The sequence below is a fragment of the Copadichromis virginalis genome, linkage group LG7 (genome assembly GCF_057382275.1).
Source record: "Copadichromis virginalis isolate Kocher_CV1m ecotype Utaka linkage group LG7, C_Virginalis_male_GT1.1, whole genome shotgun sequence".
NCBI lineage: Eukaryota > Metazoa > Chordata > Actinopteri > Cichliformes > Cichlidae > Copadichromis > Copadichromis virginalis.
In genome coordinates this window covers 3,476,623-3,497,388 of record NC_140624.1, presented here as the reverse complement: position 1 = coordinate 3,497,388, position 20,766 = coordinate 3,476,623, and the positions used below count along the sequence as shown (strand labels likewise).

The 20,766-nt window shown below is 41.0% G+C and overlaps 1 protein-coding gene across 3 annotated transcripts; it reads right to left on the bottom strand.

Annotated features, from left to right (window-relative positions):
- Nucleotides 1–47: 47 nt before the first annotated feature.
- Nucleotides 48–20,741, bottom strand: bcl2l13 (BCL2 like 13). 3 transcript variants are annotated; one of them, XM_085461213.1, is made up of 7 exons: nt 20,640–20,741; nt 19,228–19,432; nt 16,983–17,072; nt 14,014–14,170; nt 9,198–9,270; nt 8,900–9,028; nt 48–2,876 (listed from the first exon to the last, which is right to left on the bottom strand). In XM_085461213.1, the coding sequence occupies exons 2-7, from the start codon at nt 19,367–19,369 to the stop codon at nt 1,803–1,805; spliced, it is 1,665 nt and encodes a 554-aa protein (XP_085317339.1). In that variant the 5' UTR covers nt 19,370–19,432; nt 20,640–20,741; the 3' UTR covers nt 48–1,802. The 3 variants fall into 3 exon arrangements, with proteins under 3 accessions (XP_085317339.1, XP_085317338.1, XP_085317337.1); XM_085461212.1 differs by having other exon boundaries at nt 20,592–20,736; XM_085461211.1 differs by lacking the exon at nt 20,640–20,741 and adding an exon at nt 20,381–20,517.
- Nucleotides 20,742–20,766: the final 25 nt, after the last annotated feature.

The window sequence follows — 20,766 nt, the reverse complement described above, 5'->3', positions numbered from 1 at the left end:
TTTAATTTCATTGTGTATATACACAAAAACAATAAATCACAGCTGAAGTAGTTTAATCTCTTTATTGTTTTTTGCTTCAAACAATGTTCTGTAGGAAACTCGAGGTACAAAATGCCATGTTGGGTATTGTTTTTGACATCCATCCTGCTCTGGACTTGTAAAGTTTCCCTTTGAAAGTAGATGTTACACTCATCAACTTAAACTACATTTGCAGTACTGAAGGTGACATGAACATTCATACAAATTCCTATAATATCTTTAAACTCAAATGATTTTGCGTGATAGCAGCAGTGAGGGTGTGTTAAGGACCAGGCTAACAGATTACATGAGTTCCTCATAAATTTCCCAGCTGTTTTCCCTCTGAGGGAATCAAAGGGAGATTCCACACTATTTGTTTCCACTTCCTGTTCAGTATATTATTTTGGTTTCTTGTGCTCTGCTGGTTTACTAGAATGTTCAGTGATTTCTTTAATGTAGTGTGAACGCAAAATCCAAAATTACAGCTACGTAAGAGGTTGAGTTTATTGTTTGTTCTGAAGACTTTCCTACAAATCATATTTGAAATGGTTCCAAGTGGTTTTGATTGTCTTTTGGCAACCTGATTTTGCTTTCAATAACTCTCAGCATGCTACTGCTTTTCTTTCTACTTGGGGAGGGAAGTATTATGTTGTCACTGGGGCAGACACTTACAAATGAACCTTTGTGGAACTAGTCTGGTATTATGAGCAGTGCCGCAATAAGGGAAAAGGGGACAAGGCAAAGTACAGAGGACCAAATAAAGATGCTGGGGCGCAAAAGCACGAAAGCAAAGTAACTGAAATGAGGGTGAGAGTAACTGGGATAGGTGGGAATAGAGATCCAGTCAAATTCAACCCTAAAAAAAATGTCAAATAAATAAACTAGATTGATTCAATGTGCTGCATTCATGCCCTACTTTTCTGGAGTAATTATAGCTCACTTTTCACTGAAAGTAATCGGTGGTTCTTGTTTGGCTAATGCAACCAAATATAGTAGATTTAAAAAAAAAACCATCTGGTTTCTGAAACAATATGCATCAAGATTTTTTTAAATGTTTTAAAACCACACTATATTTAAATTTATGTACTGATATCACAAATTTATTGTGCAATATGGACACGTTAGATTCATTTTTGGTTTCAATCGAAAATATCAAAAATACCATTCACTTCTATAGAAGTCTGTTTATGAAAGTATCAGATTTACTCACAGGGAGAAAAATATAAATAACCCTTTGTTGCGTAGGAGGCGGAAGAGCAAGAAACCCATATGTCGCACAACATCACAACTTATACTTGAGGTTTATGTTTCCTGTGAGAGCACTGTCAATTTTCAATCCAGCGTCGCTGACTCCAATGAAAGAAACAATGCAAATAGCAAACCAAGAGACACGACAGAAGCTGAATCTAAGCGAAGAGGGATAAAAGTTCACACACGCTTTTGTACTCAGTAATAAGTACAAAAGATTGGAGGCAAAAAGAAATTGGAAACAAAATTGCAACTGACCCCCAAAAGAAAAACAGAGAAAATAAGAAGTAGAGTGGAGTGCACCGTTTTCACATTTCTGTGTTTGCACCTGGTTGAAAGAAGCAGCGAGGGACTCCCAGCACTAAGGTTGTGGATGACAAGACATTCTGGTTTTCTGGGGGACACTTTCACACATTTTATACCTGGAGGATTTTTAAAAACTACTTTTAAGGAGAGTCTCACCGTATGTATGCAAATACCTTTATTCTACCTTAGCATTCTACACTCCCCGCTGCTGAGGATAACACTTTTTTACGCTATTTCCTCTGAAAGCGTATGAGAACAAAGGCTATAACAGCTGCAAGGACTGCCAGAGCAGCCCCTCCATAAAGCAACACTGGGAGCTCTGATTCTGGCTCCGGCTGCACTGGGGCCTCCTCAGCTGGTGCTTTGACAGGGGCCTCCACAGCCTCTGGAACTGGAGGTGCAGCGACCGTATCGTCTAGCTCTGCCACAGTCTCTGGTTCTGGCTGCGATTCCTTTGGCTGGTGAAACACAGTGATGGACTCTGGGTTCAGCTCTGGTTCGGACGCTAGTTCTAATGTGTAATCAGGCTCTGCTGGTGTTGTCGGGATTTCCTTGGCTGGAGATGGGACTGCCATTTCAGCAGGCACTGGATCGGTCACTGGGGCAGTGACAGCAGCTGGTTCTGGCTCAGGCTCTGGTTCCACTGCAGGAACAGACAAAGGTACTGCAGGTTCAGCTTCAGTGGGAAGGGCTTCAGCAGGTTCAGAGGCAGAGGGAAGCAGCTCTGGTTCTGAGGAAATGAATGAAGGTTCTGCAGACAAGCTTGCAGGTGTTTCTATCACAACTGGCTCTTCTAATGAAATCAGGGAAGCTGGAGGTGTGGGGTCTGCCTCAGCTGTCACTGGTGCAGGTGCGGTCTGGACTCTTAATTCCTCCCTGAGCTCAGCTAGCTCACTGTCAGTGCCTAAAACACTCATCATGCTTTCTTCTATCACTCCGCCTTCACTGCCTTCCTCCAACAGCTCGGCTTCCTCGCGCTCCACATGGACGATGTCCGAGTTTGAGGAGTTGTTTTCACTACGCTCCTCGACCAGAGCAACACCCTCGTTGCTGTCCAGGCTCTTGATGTCTTCAGGGTCCATCGCACCAACCTGTGCCCACGACTCGTGGCCAGCCAGAGACACAGGTAAGCTTTCTGTCTGCCAGGAGCTCTGCTCGCTGCTGTTGTCTCCGGTGCACAGCAGTGACGAGGGAGGGCTGATCTGGTCGTGATCCTGGTCTCCTGAGAGGATGTAAATGTCGTTGCTGTCTTCGGCAATAGTCACACCTCGCTCTTCATCCAACACGAGGCTGAATACTTCACCCTGTGGCACACAGAAACAAACGTGACACTTACATTCAATTCATTAGTTGAATTTGTTACAATCTCTGTGTTTTGTTAAAGTTTAGTCTCTGGTTGCAACATCAGAGGCCACCTTCTCCCAAGAAAACCAGCTTAAGAAATATGAAATAAAAGAAATAAAACAACAATTTTAGCAACATGTAAAAGTTTCTCAGTAGTCATAAAATTATAACCAAGAATAAGTTATAAGGTTACATAATAGGAATTCAGAATAGGACTGCTATATGGGGGGGGGGGGGCTTTTGCAGACTAAATCCACACTTGTTTTATCTTCTACGCCACCTAGTGGTAAACAACAGAGGAAGGAAGCATCTGTAAGCTGAGGTCTTGATATGTAACATGCAAATATAACCATGTGAGTGAGAATAACACAGGGCTGAGTTTGCTGGAAGAAAATCCATTTAAATAAGTTTCATAAATCAATATATCGAAGCTTAATATATTAAAGTAAGTTTTATCATGCAAACATTTAGCAAAGAAAAAAAATTTTTTTTTAATATGAATGCACATCACTGCACTGACCATGCAGTGATGTGACGCTTAACTTACAATTTGTGGTTCAAAATAGGCAACTGACCAAGACAAGCAGTGAAATCAAACATCACAACAGTCCTGTAGCTCCAAGGCGTCAACTTTGGACTTTGCACATTAACATTTCTCTATCACAACAAAAATCACTCCCCATTGGATCTGTTGCAATAATATAAAACAGAACTTGCTACAGAAAATCGTGATTGCTACGGCTCCAACTCCAGTTTATGCAAGAGGAACATATATGCCAATACTATACTTTGTTAGTATTCATAAATGAAATCCAACCTCATGGCAACACAAGAGGGAAATCTAAGGAAATCACTAGAGTCAGTAGGACCGATCCTCTGGGAGTCATTTATTTCTAAAGCTTTTGGCAATCCAACCAACACAAGATGAAAAGATTTAGCTTAGAAAGTAATAGGCTGACTAACCAAAAGAGCAACATACAAACCACCTTGTTGCACAGCATGCCGAGCAGGTAGATCTTGCAAATGATGCGTGCAAAAAGAATAAATAAACACATAATGTGAAACGAAAAGTCTGGATGTTGGCTAAAACAATTAGAGATACTAAACTGTGCTTGACTGAGGAAGTTAAGCTTGTATCTGACATGGCCAGGCTTTTCTGCTGTGTTGCATGTCACATAGGTGTGACCTGAGCTGATGAGATTCAAACAGACAGTTCAGGCACGCAGTGTTAGTCAAACAGGGAGGGTGAGTGTTTGTGTGAGCATCAGATAGAGGGGTTCAGACAGCCGCCAGCAGCTTCATCTGAAATAAGCAGAATATGTCAGCATGTTCTTCATGGTGCCCCTGACCACACAGTTGGATCTGATCAACTCACACGTCAACGTCTGAACATGTAATTAAACATGTTTTGTTTTTTTAGAAAACCTACAAGCCGTGAAGGTCATTTTCCTTACAAAGAGACTCAGTGCTGTGCGCGGCAGCTGCATCCTGGGAAGCAGGACAGAGATTAAATCCAACAGCGTTTCATCGTTATCCAACATTTGCTTTCTGCATAAGCTGATTTGAATGTAGAAGAGCAGGAGTGTTTCACAAAATCCTCCCCTCTCAGGACACAGCCTGCACATCAGCTCGACACAGCAGGTTAATGTTGCCGTGTGGTAAAAAAATAAAAAATCCACAGCCAAAGAGACACTGGTATTCTTTAAAATTCTATTTAGTTTATGGTTTGTGTTTTCAGCAATAGCTATGACTGCACTGGAGACCACACCTATGAACTATAGTAATACAAAGACTATTACTGACCAACTATATGACCACATATTTTAAAGTTAGAGTACCAGTAATAAAGCTTGAATATAAAGCTTATAAAGTTTAGGATTAAACTAAGAAACACGATGAAAAACTTACATACAAACATACCTGAGAAGACATGCAAACTAAACTTTCTTCAATGCTTCAGGTTGTCCCTCAGAAACGCAGAGAGTGGGAAAACTCTAGGCTTTGTTGCTCTGTTCTCAGGCTCAGTTCTCCACCCTTGCCCTAAGACAAACTATATAAAACCACTGCACATTCTTGTTGCAGAGCCAAAGGTGTACAGCCTACCTGTTACTACTCTGCTTTTTAACTGGCTCTCTGCAACCCAAGGTTAAATAACATTGTAATTAAACACTGAAGCAGAAAGCTATCACTGAGGGTAAGAGTAAGAGTAACATAGCCACTGCCCTGGTGACTCATTTCTGCTGATAAATCAACATTAGTTACACTGGCATGGCCGTCGCATACAGTCAAAATCCTACAAATGCTGCAAATCCAAACATCAGATCTGACAGAGTTGTCACAAAAAGCAAACGCTCCACATCAACAAGTGAATTACTAATATTCAGTTTGGGGATTAGTCAGTGTAACGGTCACTGGTTAGTATGCACCCTTGGCATTTATATGAGCATTATGTAATCACTGGTCCTGCAAGGGGTCACACAGCTGATCGAGCTGAATAAAACAAAGTGCTGAGAAAGACAAGAAAAACCAGGAGCCAGCTTTAAAAAGGAAAACCTAAAGTTGAAATGTGTGACAACATTTACCAACGTCAGGGGCCATCGTTCATCTGCTATGTAACACCAGTTCTTTGCTGGGGATAAGATTTTAACACAGCACGGTTATTTATTTATTGTTTTACATTAAAGACTTCTTTGTTTTCACAAATGGGAAATAATTAACAGCAACAAAATAAGCAAACAGACACAAATTTCACCACAGGTCCCCACATCCCTATTTTTAAACTAACTTATCCCTCAGAACTGCTGTGGAGGCTTCTTTCGCATCGTTTCAGGCGACGCTTCCCTTTTCACAGAAGGAATGTTCATCACCATGAACGCATCCTCGCTTTTGGCCAACAACACACTATTTATCAGCTTCTCTTCTGCAACATCTTTATTACTGACAGAAAAACAGACACATTGCTATTATTTTACATTGTGTAATCCAGTTTTAGCATTTCACATTACCCTGGCTTTCATTAGCACACTTCATCCCCACCCCATAAATAATCCCTACAGATGCAGCATTGTGAAACTGACCACCACATGCAGGGTGTGACATGCTTGACTGTCTGAGATTTGAAAGTGTTTATGGAATCACACGTCTCCACACCACTTCTGGGGAAGCACCTTTTAAAAATAAAATAAAAATCTTATTGCAACAGAGTGTCTTGTTGTGTGCAGCTACACAATCTGCAATCAGTAAATATTGGGTTTTAGCCAAACATCGCTGACAGTGTTAGTGTTGTGGGTAGCTGGGGGAGCAGAAAAAAAATGAATGTCTGTCCTGCTTCATCACTGCCAATCAGCCAGTGTCCTGCTGCTTCAGCAGCTTTTTACAGCAAAGGACAAGCGGGTCAGTCAAGCACCTGGTGATGATGTTTTTAGGGGATTATTAGTTATTTTGGGGGCTTCCTCAGCCTGCGCAGACACTCTGTTGGTCCACATTCATGCTGATGCAGTGTCACAGTGATGCACATATTAAAGCCCAGAGCAGGCCAGAGGATGCTTACATAACACGGGAAGCACAGTTACACTGCACAGGGTGTAGCGTGATATGGCCTGACAGGACAAAGACTCGGGCCTTTAAAGCACCTCAGCCTTAAAATATCATCATTGTTTCTAAGCAGGGCAGCTTGTTCCAGTATACAAAACAGAGGACTATATATTTCTTTACTGCCTTTAAAGATATGGTGTTTTGAATATCAAATATGCAGCAATAAAGTAATGTATGTCTTTAATATATTTTTCTCCGAGTGTAGAGGTGCAATTATCTGTTTGGCACCTTCAAGTTTTGGGCTTCATGTTCCATTATACTCTCAAGGACGGCAATATGAATACTGAACACTCAGTTCTTATGCAGCATTTTTACTTTCAGATGGACAGCAGGACACCAACATCATGCGAGCACAACGACGACAAGCTTCAACAACATCTCAAGGTTTTTTTGTTTTTATCACCTCACCCATCGTCCCCCCGTGTGCCCCCCTGACTGTCTATTGTCTGACAGCTACTTTTGTCCTTGCCAAATGAAGTGTACGCCACATTAGGGCCATACAAATCCTTTGTGTATTCTGATGTAACTAACAAAGCCATTAATCGAGCAGCCCATACCTAACTTGCATTTCAGTGTCCTAAAGAGAACTCGGCAGACACAACAGAAACTTTTTCCAATATCCTGTAAAGTACAAAAACAACAAAGACCCTTTTTGTTGATTAATATACAACTTTGATAGATGCAATAAAAAAAACTTCATTTACTCTCCTCCTTGTTGTGGAAATTTACATCTCACGGCCTCATATGTCAAATGTTAACAACAGTAAGCAGAGTACTGGTAGGAAGTAAAGACCTTTTTAGCTTCTTAAAATCTGTCACTGCTGCACACAGCCACACATGCACGCATGCAGACAAGCACGCATCACAAGTAAACCATCTTACCTGAGCGTGAAAGTTGTGAAATGTAAGTGTGAACGCACAAAGCCCCAGAGAGTCAAAAAAGACGGTTTGAGATGGAGTGCAGGTAGAAAGCCAGCTGGAGCTGTGCATGCAGACAGCTGTCAAACTAATGGAGATTTCACTTTGCCCTGACTGCGCTCATCCCTCCCTCCTTCGTGCCCTCTCCTTTCCACAGCCTCTTCGTGCACTCCCTCTCTCTTTTCAGTTCATCACTCCATTGCCGATCGTGCCCGAGCCTATCATCCGTTCATCAACTATGACATAACACAGAGCAAGAATGTAGCTTTGTTTGAAGCCAGCGTACTGTGTTCACATAACGCTGTGTGAGACCAGCCAGAGCACGACAATGATGTAATGGCGACCAGAGCAGCAGTTAACATGTCAAGTCACGTGAACGTTCGTCAACGTGGCCTCGTTAATAGCAGAGCACCGCACAGACTCCCTAAATACAACGGCGAAGGGCTGCATTCTGGCAAATACTATCTCTGCAAAAATGTAAACCTAGAAACAAAGTTGCACAAGTTGCTTATCTATGATAATAAGAAGCCATGGAGAGAGTGAGCCTGCAGCCAAGCATCGTGACTTAGATGTGGAAGGACAACTTGCACGGCTAAAGGAGTATTTGCTAGACTTTCATTCATCAACAGCGACAGTTTACATGAACAGGGTTTATATTTAATATGAAAACACTCCACAGAACAGAAGTACTGTCCTATTTTTGCCTGACAATTTTCAGAGTTTATGGTTATTGGCCCAAAGAAACGTAGCAGTAAATACACTGTATACATAACAGTGTGGTTATTTATATAGAAGCAGAGAATTTATAGCCATGGGTATTATGATGCTCATTTTAATCTAGCAAACCAATGCATTTCTTGTAGCTCACTGATGCCCTCATCTGGCTATCAAGAGGTGTGTACATCTTTCTAGGCTGGTGCAATAAAGTTTTCCACTACGCAGCATCTTTTCTTCCTGTTTTATGTACGCATGCTCTGCACAGTCCTAATAATATTTACTCCTTAATAAAACTTAAGTCTCAGTAGGCTCTGTCCTTGATTATTCTAAAATTAGTCACCACACCTGCAATCTAAGATAGTTTTTAAGTATTTCTAAACTGGGAATATAGTTTTCTTAGTTTTTACTGGGGTAGCTCAGGTGGCAGAGCAGGTCAGCCACTAACCAGAAGGTCGGTGGTTCGATCCCAAATATCTTTGGGCAAGATACTAACCCCATGTTTGCCTACTGGTGGTGGTCAGAGGGCCCGGTGGCGCCTGTGTCCGGCAGCCTCGCCTCTGTCAGTGCGCCCCAGGGCAGCCGTGGCTACAATGTAGCTGCCATCACCAGTGTGTGAATGACTGAATGTAGTGTAAAGCGCTTTGGGGTCCTATACAAATGCAGGCCATCTTAAAATTGTATTAGATTGTTAGATTGGACTTTCAGGTAATTAGACTTATTTATAATGTATTTTCCCCTTTATTTAAAAACTCACCCATCCCCCAAGCTGAGTGATGTAGTCTGCCTCGTTCTCCTCTAGGAAGTGAAGCCCCAGGTCCAACAGAGTCATCACAGACTGGCCTTCACTTTGTAGAGCCTGGAGCAGCACTAACGGAACAAGCACCTGGTGGCAGTGGTGACGAGAGACAGAAAGCAGTTCATTCACAAGGATAAGAGACATAAATCTGACACCTCTCTCTTGTTACTAGGAGAAAATCTAACTGGAAACATTGCACCTTTTGCAAATTATGTCTCACTTCTAATCAGTGAAGCAGAACTCACGGCTCACTCACCTTGCTCCAGCCTCCCGGTGTGTGTGTTGAGAGCTCCAGTGTTGTGCATCTGAATCTCTGATAGTCCAGAGGTCTGAAAACACAGACATTACCATTAGTATTAAACACGTGATCTTCATGTTGAGGAGGTTAAAGGTTTTGTACTTTACCTACCACATGTAACTGTTTACCAGGACTACTTTTACCTTAGGTAAATTGATTACAACAACTGAGGAAGTAGCAGCAACACCAGTTATCAACCTAGATCACATTTTAGCACCAAATAACTATTATTATCTTATAGATATTTAATCTTCTTTGCTACAGTTTCATGTCATTATCTTTACTTATAGCCAGCTCCTGTAAGAACAAGGTGCTAATGCCTCTGCTGTCTGCGTGGGGAGGGGCTACACTGATTCATCATTAAAATAGCAGAAGAGTTTTTATTTCCGTTTTCTACTACAGGCAACCTCACAGGGGGAACAACAAGACAAACTATGGCGAAGACCACACAAACCTAACACGATAGAGTTTAAGCTGTTATTTAAAACATGAAGCATTACTAAATTACAACACTGCACAAAACTAAACTAGCTCTACCCTGGGGCAAGAGTAGAACAATGAGCTAATGTTAGGTCAAAAGTATGTTGGTTGTTTTACTTATGATGGCAGTTTAATGAATGTGCACTTGGATCAGCAGTCTTTATCAGTCAGCCACTGAACTCTACGACCTGAGCAGCTCGTAATTTTTTTATTTTCCTCGATAAAAGTTCTCTCATGAATCATTTCAGTAGGATTCATGAGATGTGCAGTGTTTTGGTTTCACTTTTATCATCAGTATACAGGCTAACCCTGGGAACATAAAAGCTCGTAGACATTTCCAGCATATCTGAGTTGATACTGAACGCTGTATGTGCTCCAGTGGCTTCAGGATTTTATGGTTTACTAGTTTAGGAAAGTACAGAAGTAACAATGTAATGCAAGTCAAAACCAAAAGATCTAAAAGAAAACTGTGTCCGTATGACACTGTTTTGTGTCCACTTAGTTCACACTACCTTTACTCTAAAAAAACCCCAAACATTCAGAATTAAAAGGACTGTCAATAAATGTTAAAGTTCAAAAGTGCATTACCTTGATAGCGAGCAAATACCTGCAGTGTATCAACAGTGACTGTGTCAGTCCTTCGAGATAATAACACTTTTCTCACACAGTAACAACTGCAGTAGAAACATGGCTGCTGTACTTAATGTAGATTACCGTACCTATACATCCATAATGGCAAAACGAATGGAAAAAATACTCCCTAACCTCAAACCCAGGATAACACACGACGCACTTTACACATAATGAACTATATACAACATACAGAGCAGGCTGTGATCCTCAGTCTTGAAGCTGAAAAGGCATTTGACTCTGTTTGTTGGCCTATGTATGTATACCTATATAGAGTCTTGCATAAATTTGGTTTTAATGAGCCGGTAACAAATAATGTAAAGGCATTATATGATAACCCGACTGCAAGGCTTAGGATTAATGGTCACCTAAGTCAACCTCTAACATTGGAGAGGGGAGTGAGACAAGGCTGTGCCTGCTCTCCTCTTGTCTTTGCCATATTTCTGGAGCCACTAGCCCAACATATAAGGCAAAACAGAAAAGTCGCAGGTGTTACACTAAATGATGTGGAACATAAAATAGCATGCTGCGCCGATGATGTACTTTTATTCCCAAAAACACCCGAGGAGTCTCTGCCAGAGGTAATGAACTGTCTTAAAAACATTGGCTCAATAACAGGATATAAACTGAATTTAAATAAAACTGAAGCCCTTCCCTACAATTATAGTCCTTCTGAAAAGCTCAGACAAGCACATCCACTGAAATGGAACACAGACTCAATTAAATACCTGGGTGTAAGACAGAAATTACAACCATTTATATCAAAGAGTCAAAGAGGACCTTACAAATTGGAATCATATCCCATGTCTGAGCATAAGCTCTAGAATAGAAACCATCAAAATTAATGTTTTACCGAGATTTTTATATTTGTTTCTGACCCTCCCACTCCAGATTAATCAAATGGATTTTACTGAATGAGTCAAAACGATCTCTAGATTCATATGGCAAGGCAGACGACCCAGAATACGATACAAAACATCACAACTGCCCAAAGAGAACGGCGGCTGGGGACTACCATGTTTAAAAAAAAACACTATACTTCAGCAATGATCAGGGCAGTGTTGCACTGGTGTGATCCCTCATATGTAGCAGCATGGAAAGAAATGGAATGCAAAACAATAACCATATGCATATACAGGCAGTTCTAGCAGATAAAAATCTACAGGACTACATTTCCAAATTAAGAAATCCTTGGGTAAAGGCCACAGTAGGGGTTTGGAAAGTGGTGGTAAAAGAAAAAAAAGCTGGAGAAGGATATAAAAATATTAAAATGGTGTGCATATGAGTCGGATATGAGCATATGAGCAAATCAAATAGACCCTAGTTTTAAAAACTGGAGAGATAAAGGAATCACGTCGATATGCGGTATTGTAAAGGAAGATGAAATTATGAGTTTCCAAACTTTAAAGCAAATGTTTCATTTAGAAAACCAAGACCACGATAGATACGTACAGTTAAGAAACGTTTATACTCGAAACATTAAAAACCAAATACCCACTACAGCGAGGCCATTTACCCAACTCTTTGTAAATGCTTATAAGTCAGAAATGAAGAAAGGTGTAATCTCACAAATATACAAAAGTCTTCATGATCTCAACAATTATTCAACAAAGTATATAAAAGAAAGATGGGAGAAAGAGGGAGGTCAGACAATCACAGAAGAGGAATGGCGATACATTTGTTCTTTTCATTGGAAAAGTAGAACATCACATATATGGAAGGAGTTCTGCTGGAAAAGCTTTTTCGTTTTTTCATTACCCCAGCTTTAAAGGCGCATTATGATGATGGAAGTTGTGAATGTTGGAGGAAATGAAACAGCACACCACTACCATATGTTTTGTGATTGTAAGAATATTAAGAACTACTGGAGAGAAGTCCATAAAGTGATGCACAACATATTTAGTACATATTTACCCTTTGATTTCAAATCCAGATTTTTAGGATACAAACCCTCAGACATAAGAGAGAAATACTTACTTTGTGTGCTGCTAGCTGCAACTGACCAAAAGGTGTCTGACACAGGATCCACCAACATTAAACAGCTGGACTGATGTAACTTTTGAGATTTATAAGATTAGTGAATTTTGAGTATGAGAAATTTGTAAAACACTGGGGAAAATGGCTCCGCTATGTGAGTTCTACAAGCCCGGATATCGCTGATATTCATCACTGAAGGAATGGTTGTTTACATTTTTGTCTGTTTTTTATAATAACATGTACTAATGCTATGTCACCATCTGCTACTGAGTGTGTTGGCTTTTCAATTGCCCTCTCTGGATGTATATAGTTACAAACGGTGTCTGTCTGTACATGTTTCTTTGTTTTGGTTTTTTCCCTTTTCTTTCTCTTTTTTCATACCTGCGTGAAGGAAAAGTATTTGAAGTGATGGCGGTCATCCAGACTACTGTACATATATGAGAACAAAGGAAGCCATCAAATACTGTACATTTTATTTTATGCATAACTTCAATAAACATAGCTGTCGGAGTTGTATGCAGTCCAGAGAAGCACCAATAAACTTAAAGCAAAAAAAAAAAAGCTGCTGATTTAGCTTCACTTTTGTCAAAAGGGTCTCCGTTACTTATTGACGCCAGTGTTACTATCGTGCAGGCTGCTTTTTGCAAACACACAGCCACAACTCTACTAGGGCTGCCACAAACGATTATTTTGATAGTCGACTAGTCACCGATTATTTTTGCGATTAGTCGACTAATCAGATCATCATCCATTGGACATACAGCATACAGCTTATTGCACCAGCAGCATCTGCTCTTATATAACTATCATTAGCTTACAGCTTGAAGTGTTTGTGCTAACTAAAAATAAAGACAAGATGGTAGTTTATTAATTTTTAATGAAATTTGCAGATTGTTTCGGTGAAGTTTAATAAACTCCTTGCTTTCTAAAATATAACAGGACACCGGAGTATATTCTCCAGCATCTCACACTTCTGATAATCAGCTGTCTGCTTGACAGTTTTAGCTGTGCAAAAACTATAACTTTAATCTCAGCCAAACCGATTTACTCAGGAACAAATAAAATACTAAAGAAAGCCAAACAATAACATTTTAAGTTATCTAAGTGACTCATATATATGTTTAACCTGACTAGCGAAAGACGGTGGTGGGTTTGAAAACGATTTGCCGGGAGTCCGGTGTTCTCACGGCTCTAGTTAGCCTTGCCCCCGCCTAGCTAACGAGCTAGTGGGTAACAGACGTCTACGAAAACGTCGGAGCGCTTTTGAAAATATGTGGTGTCCTGATAAACTGAGCAGATATTTGAGGTTTACACAGCTACATTCTCACCTGAAAATATGTTAAACGTTTATTTTGTGACCCAGAAAGAATAATAAGAGTAATATTAAAACTAACTAGCTGCCGCCATTGTTGGAAACTGCGCTGGGCTGCGCTATGAATTCTGGGACACAGCTGCTTCTTCTTCGGGGTTTAACGGCAGCTGGCATCCTTGTACATGCAGTGCTGCCATCTTCTGTTTCAGTCCGTTATTACACTCTTAAATCCTGCTACTTATTCCTGCGTCCTTTGTGATCTTACAAAGCTTCAAACGATGCGTCGACTATTAAATTAGTCGTCGACGATTTTAATAGTCGACATAATCGTGACTAGTCGACTAATCGTGGCAGCCCTAAACTCTACAAACTCACCCTGTGAGGAGTGTGTGTACGGCTGCTGACAGGTGTGTGTCGAGCTCTTGGGCCAGCCTGTCTCCCACTGCAGCCAGGCAGTCCTCAATGGAGTTCTCCGGGTTGGCTGGAGCGAACACCAGTGAATTGTGTCGGTCGAATCCCGTCCTGGAAAAGGCTGCAAGCAACACAGGTCACAGGACAGAGTGATATCGCTGACAGAAGTGCAGCTCGTTTAAAGGAGGTAGTCAAAGAAAGGGAAGAACACGAAACATAAAGAGTGTTTGTTTTAATTAGTGCGGCACTTCTGACTAACTTTTCTTTTTATTAAACCTCTAATAATAAGCAGTCCTACATATCATTAAACAAATATGTAAGACTGCTTTCTTCCATTTGTGCAACATCTCTAAAGTTAGAAATATCCTGTCTCAGAGTGACGCTGAAAAACTAGTTCATGCATTTATTACTTCCAGGCTGGACGACTGTAATTCATTATTATCAGGAAGTCCTAAAAACTCCCTGAAAAGCCTTCAGCTGATCCAAAATGCTGCAGCAAGAGTCCTGACAGGGACTAGAAAGAGAGAGCAGATTTCTCCTGTATTGGCTTCTCTTCATTGGCTTCCTGTTGAATCCAGAATTCAAAATCCTGCTCCTCACATACAAGGTCTTAAACAATCAGGCCCCATCTTATCTTAATGACCTTGTAGTACCATATCACCCTATTAGAGCGCTTCGCTCTCGCTCTGCAGGCCTACTTGTTGTTCCTAGAGTATTTAAAAGTAGAATGGGAGGCAGAGCCTTCAGTTTTCAGGCCCCTCTTCTGTGGAACCAGCTTCCAGTTTGGATTCAGGAGACAGACACTATCTCTGCTTTCAAGATTAGGCTTCAAACTTTCCTTTTTGCTAAAGCATATAGTTAGGGCTGGACCAGGTGACCCTGAATCCTCCCTTAGTTATGCTGCAATAGGCAGCTGGGGATTCCCATGATGCACTGGGTGTTTCTCCTTCACTCACTATGTATTAACAGACCTCTCTGCACTGAATCATATCTGTTATTAATCTCCGTCTCTCTTCCACAGCATGTCTTTATCCTGTCTTCCTTCTCTCACCCCAACAGCAGCAGATGGCCCCGCCCCTCCCTGAGCCTGGTTCTGTCGGAGGTTTCTTCCTGTTAAAAGGAAGTTTTTCCTTCCCACTGTCGCCAAAGTGCTGCTCATAGGGGGTCATATGATTGCTGATGACTGTATGTATGACTCCGTATATGGTCTGTATGTATTATTGTAACTGAACTAATGTCTGAGATCCTGTTAATGAGACTCATAAATCATATTTACTTAAGAATAACATTAAAGCATCTTAGACTAGTGAAACACGATGAAGCAACCACCCACGTGTGTGAGCTGTGAAAGAAAGACAAAAATCCTCATTTTTAAACCAGAGTGAGACAAAACAATCATTCACTTAAAATCAAAATCAGCTTTTCTGTGACCAACCACAGCGATCTGCAGCAATATTCATGCTTTTTGGAAAGAAACCAAAGAGCTTTAACTGTACATGTGTCATACTTGCACACTGAACTTAATTTTGATCAACTTCAGTTTAAAAACTTAAGACCAGACTAGTGATGGTGTTCAGTGCTTTTGAAGGCTAATCTCTGGAACTACAGTTAGGTCCATAAATATTTGGACAGAGACAACGTTTTTTAATTTTGGTTTTTACCACAATGAATTTTAAATTAAACAACTCAGATGTAGTTAAAGTGCAGACTTTTAGCTTTAATTAAGTGGTCTGAACAAAAGGATTGCATGAGAATGTCTAAAACTAAAGCATTTTTAACTCAATCCCTTCATTTCAGGGGCTCAAAAGTAAATGGGAAAATTAAATAACTGAAAATAAAATTGTCAATTCCTAATACTTTGTTGAAAACCCTTTGCTGGCAATGACAGCCTGAAGTCTTGAATTCATGAGCATCACCAGATGCTGGGTTTCCTCCTTTTTAATCCTCTGCCAGACCTTTACTGCAGCAGCTTTCAGTCGCTGTTTGTTTTTGGGCTTTTCTGTCCAAAGTTTAGTTTCCATCAAGTGAAATGCTCAACTGGGTTAAGATCGGGTGTCCGACTTGGCCATTCATGAATATTCCCCTTCTTTGCTTTAATAAACTCCTAGGTTGCTTTGGCTGTACGTTTTGGGTCATTGTCCGTTTGTATTATCAAACGCCGCCCAGTCAGTTTGACTGCATTTAGCTGGATGTGAGCAGGCAGTCTGTCTCTGAACACCTCAGAGGTCATTCAGCTCCTTCTGTCCTGTATATCACATCATCAATAAACACCAGCGTCCCAGAGCCACTGGCAGCCGTACACACCCAAGCCATCACACTCTCTCCACTATGTTTTACAGACGATGTGGATGCTTTCGATCGTGACCTGTTTCACGCCATCGCCACACTTTTTTTCTTGCCCTCATTCTGATAGAGGTTGATCTTGGTCTTTTTGTATTTCTGAGTTCACCGGTGCTTTCTTTCTTTCTCAGGATGTACCAAACTGTACATTTTGCCACTCTTAATATTGTAACAGTTTCTCAGATGTGTTTATTTTCTGTTTTCGCAGCTTAAGGATGGCTCGTTTCACCTTCCTGGAGAGCTCCTTTGACCGCATGTTGTCTGTTCACAGCAAAATCTTCCAAATACAAGCACCACACCTCAAAACAAATCCAGGCATTTTATCTGCTTTTTTGAAAACAACATAATGAAGGAATTGCCCACACCTGCCAATGAAATAGCCTTCAAGTCAATTGTCCAATTACTTTTTGTCCCTTTAAAAAGAGGCTGGCAAATGTTGAGGAGCTGAAACTCCTAAACCCTTCATCCAATTTGAGTGTAGATGCCCTCAAATGAAAGATGAAATTCTACACATTATCTCCATTATGTAACTAGTTTCAGTAAACAAATATATATGGACCTAACTGTAGCTGTGTATGTTTGTGATCACTTACAGGCGGCAATTTCGCCATCCAGTTCTCTCAGTCCTTCCTCTATTTGCTCCTTTATCACTCTGGATCTTGTTTTCTCAGCCTCTGCATCTCCTGAAAGAGATAAACAAACATGAAATATGAACCACTGTCGCTCCATCCTTCATTCTTTCTGGCTCTCTCCCATACAGTCGCCCTAGTTTTCATGCAAAACTTCCCCAAATGTCTTAAAACACGACTAAAGAAAAGCTGTTCTGGAAATTCTGAATTGCTTTGACTGCATTTTAATAGGATATTGTGGTTGGACGGTCATTTCAGTGTGTGCCAGCTGTTTTTGTTGCATTTGCATGGTCGCTTTTTAAAGCAGTCCTTCTTTCAGCGCCTCAATAATCATTTTAGGAACCATGAACATATTTCAGAAAAGGTCATTTACACTGATGTCAACAGCTATTTTGTTATTGTTTTATGCATGTGTTTAGTTTTCTTTATGTAACTATTCTAACAACTTATAATAAAGTTGGTCATGTGGCTTTTTCGAAAAGGTTCATTGTCTTTTTTTGATTCATAAGAGTTATGCACTCACTAGTTTGTGATATAATCTGATAAATTAATTAGAGGATCTGACAAAGAATGGGTTAAGTTGCTAACACAACAAATCATGAAATATTTAACAGGCTAGGATCAACATCAAAGTGGAAATTGGGCCAGATCTTGACTCCACTATAAGGATGAGCGGTTGATGCCGCGCACACCAACTTTCCTGGAGGAGAGAACCACCTTTGCAGGCAGCCGCTCCTCCTCAGCCTGACGAGCTTGAATTCAAAGCAAAAAACTGTTAATGGTTCTCAGTCATCGTGTGCACGAAGGCTATCAAGGCAGAGGTCAATTATTTACAGCACCGAGTCTACACTGCTCAGGGTGTAATGAACCACGCAACACAAAGGCGCCAAGTGGGGCTGCACTGAATTTACACAAAAATACAATAAACCCTCAAAAAAATCAACTTTTACATTTGACCTCCCACCCTGGAGAGATGCAGGGATCATTTTATAATGTTCATACATGCAACCCAGAGGCACTGGTTATTTCCAGTGTGACTGGACTCCATTGGTTCAGTTTTAGTAGCTGACTTTTCTCAGTTTATGAAATCAAATACTGACATTTTTTAACAAAAAGCAAGAAGACACTCTGACAACTGGGATCTTGTTCTCTCAGGTCCCTGCATGGGTGCCATGAGGACCAGTGTTGGCTTTTCCTGGCCTTGGTGCTGTGTCAGCATTTAGACAGACAGCTAGCCAGACAACTATTTTGCTTTGGTCCACTGGTGTGTGAGTAATGCTACAGTGATTGCACATGACAGGCTGTCAGAAATTGGACCGGGTCAAGCGGAAAGCAGGGATCAGCCACTCATCTGCCATCTCCGCCCATTCCAAGCATGCACACAACAATAAAATGGACAGGAAATAAAAAGAACTCCCCCCTCTCTCTCTCTCGTCTTCTTTTCCTTGCTCCAAATACATTTTTCAGATACCTCTGCTCCTTTACTTCCATGCATCATCCAAAGAGGCTCTCCAGCAGTCTTGTGCTCTCTTTAATCACTAAGATTTATTTCAGGATTAACGCTGTGAGGTCATAACTTGGTTTCACAAACTAAAAGAAACGAACAGCTGCTGGCATTTACCTTCACACATCCTTTCTCTAGTCTCACATAGCAGACACAGAAAATCATTACTATACTGTACATTTGTTCCACAACACCTCTTTTGGTATGCCGGGCATAAAAGGGAACAGGAAGAAAAATGTGAGCCAGCATGCCTGAAGCCATGTAACAGGGTTGTTGCAAAGACCTCTGTGAAGACACGACAGCTTTATGCACTCTGGTCACCATATTGGGTTATTGAAAGGATTCTAGCTGGGCTTTAGATGAGAATCCACTAAATCTATTGGTTTACAGACACTGGCTTCAGCTATCACGTTAAAGTGTCCATACAGGTCTTCTGAATGTGTTCTCCTGCTAAAGTCAGATTCCAGTCAGAGCCAAATTAAGCTGGCAAAACAGGTGGCTACGTGCCTACACACCCCAGATATTTTATGTTACAACCATGTGTGCATGTGAACGCCACTATTTGTGTGCTCTCTGAATGAAAGTGTGTGAGGGTTGTGTACGTGCACAGTGTGCAAAATGGGAAGAAAAAAAAACAACTGTTGCTCGTCTCATCAGCAATTTTTAATAAGAGGTTTGCCACAAATGCAAAGCATTTCCTCTCACCTTGAGCTGCAGCTGGTTGGTCTGATCTACCTGCAGGCACCATTCCTAGGTAGTTAAGCAAAATATATTTGGTTTCAAAATGGAAACCCTCAGGCACAGTGGCTGGGATTGAGGCAGAGGCGGTGGAGCCTGAGGTAGCCATCGAACAGATGTGTATCAGACTCTCAGGCACATTAATTCATACAGTCAAAGCTGGACGTCTCACCTAGGGAAAATAACAACCAGAGGAAGAATAATATCTCGTTAGAGGCACAATCGTTACAGCCTGAAGGATGGGCTGGCTGAGGCTGAGGCAGCCATTAATAAAAGCTAAGAAAATCTATATCTAAACTCTGGCATTGTATCATACAATATGTTATTTAATCTTTAAAAAAAAAGAAAAAAGAAAAAGCTGTTATATGAATGACATAAACAGATGCCGCCCTCAGGTTTACAGTGTCCTGCCCCCACTGCGTGCACTAAGGGGACAAATTGAGTGATTTTAGACTTATGTGACTGCATGGATCCCAACTGAGGACAGAAGAATGGGACAGGACATATTTGGGTACTTTTTTTGTGTCTAGATCATGATTTACACAACACATGTGGCAAACAGATGGTCGTTTTAAAAATCCCCCCAAAAACCCCAAAACAATTTTCAAATAAAATGATCACTGCACAAATATGAAACACGACTTTAACCCCCTGTAACTTCTAAGTTAATCGCCCCACATGGTCCTCCAGAGACGAGGTGACACCAAGCGGACCAAAAATTCCATTCATGTCAAGTCTGCCAAATTAAACAAAATACTTCCGGGTTTAACTATCAAAATAAAATAATGTGTATAACCGAGTAATTAAAAAGTTCAATCATCAAATAACAAAGCGGCTACGATAATTACAGTAAATTAAATAAACACAACTATCCTCAAAAGATTTCAGTATGTCTGCAAAAAATAATCTACCAAATAACATAACCATTCGCTTTACTAACCAGACATGTAGCTTTGCTAATTAATTACCTGACTAATTACATAAGAGTCCGCTGCACCCCTCGCTGGAACACCCAAACTCACATGCAAGCTACTGTTAGCTAGCTTGACGTTACACGTTTTACGTGCTGGAGACTCAAAACTTCATTTTAACTTAAGCTCAGCGGGTGTCCGTTTCTTACCGTCCTTGTCCAAAGGCAACCAGATGTGGACAGACGACAAGCTGAACAGAATTATGAAAACACACACACACACACACACACACTACTGTAGCAGAAGCCGGAGAGGGTAGCCCACCAATGGCAGGTAGCCGTTAGTACTCAGGGTGCTCTGGATGTTAGCGTACAAAACCGGCACCAGTCTTCCTGTCAGAGCCTTCATAATAATACTCACCTCTGCTACCGGACACCGTTCAACCTGTGGTCACAAGAGGAAACTTACGGAATTTACAAACACGTCGTGTCTGTTATTGGTGGAGATAATCCTTGGTTTTCTGTAGCTATAAGAATTTCGAGGGGAGAGCATCCAACCTTAGCACCCCGCCCTCGTTACAAATATTTAACTGGAA

Excerpts from the sequence above, each read along its gene's own strand:
- bcl2l13 (XM_085461213.1), bottom strand. The coding sequence starts at position 19,369 with ATGGCTACCTCAGGCTCCACCGCCTCTGCCTCAATCCCAGCCACTGTG. Across the intron at positions 17,073-19,227 it reads CCAACCAGCTGCAGCTCAAG|GAGATGCAGAGGCTGAGAAA; the intron begins GTGAGAGGAAAT and ends TATCTCTTTCAG. Across the intron at positions 14,171-16,982 it reads GGATGGCGAAATTGCCGCCT|CCTTTTCCAGGACGGGATTC; the intron begins GTAAGTGATCAC and ends TGTTGCTTGCAG.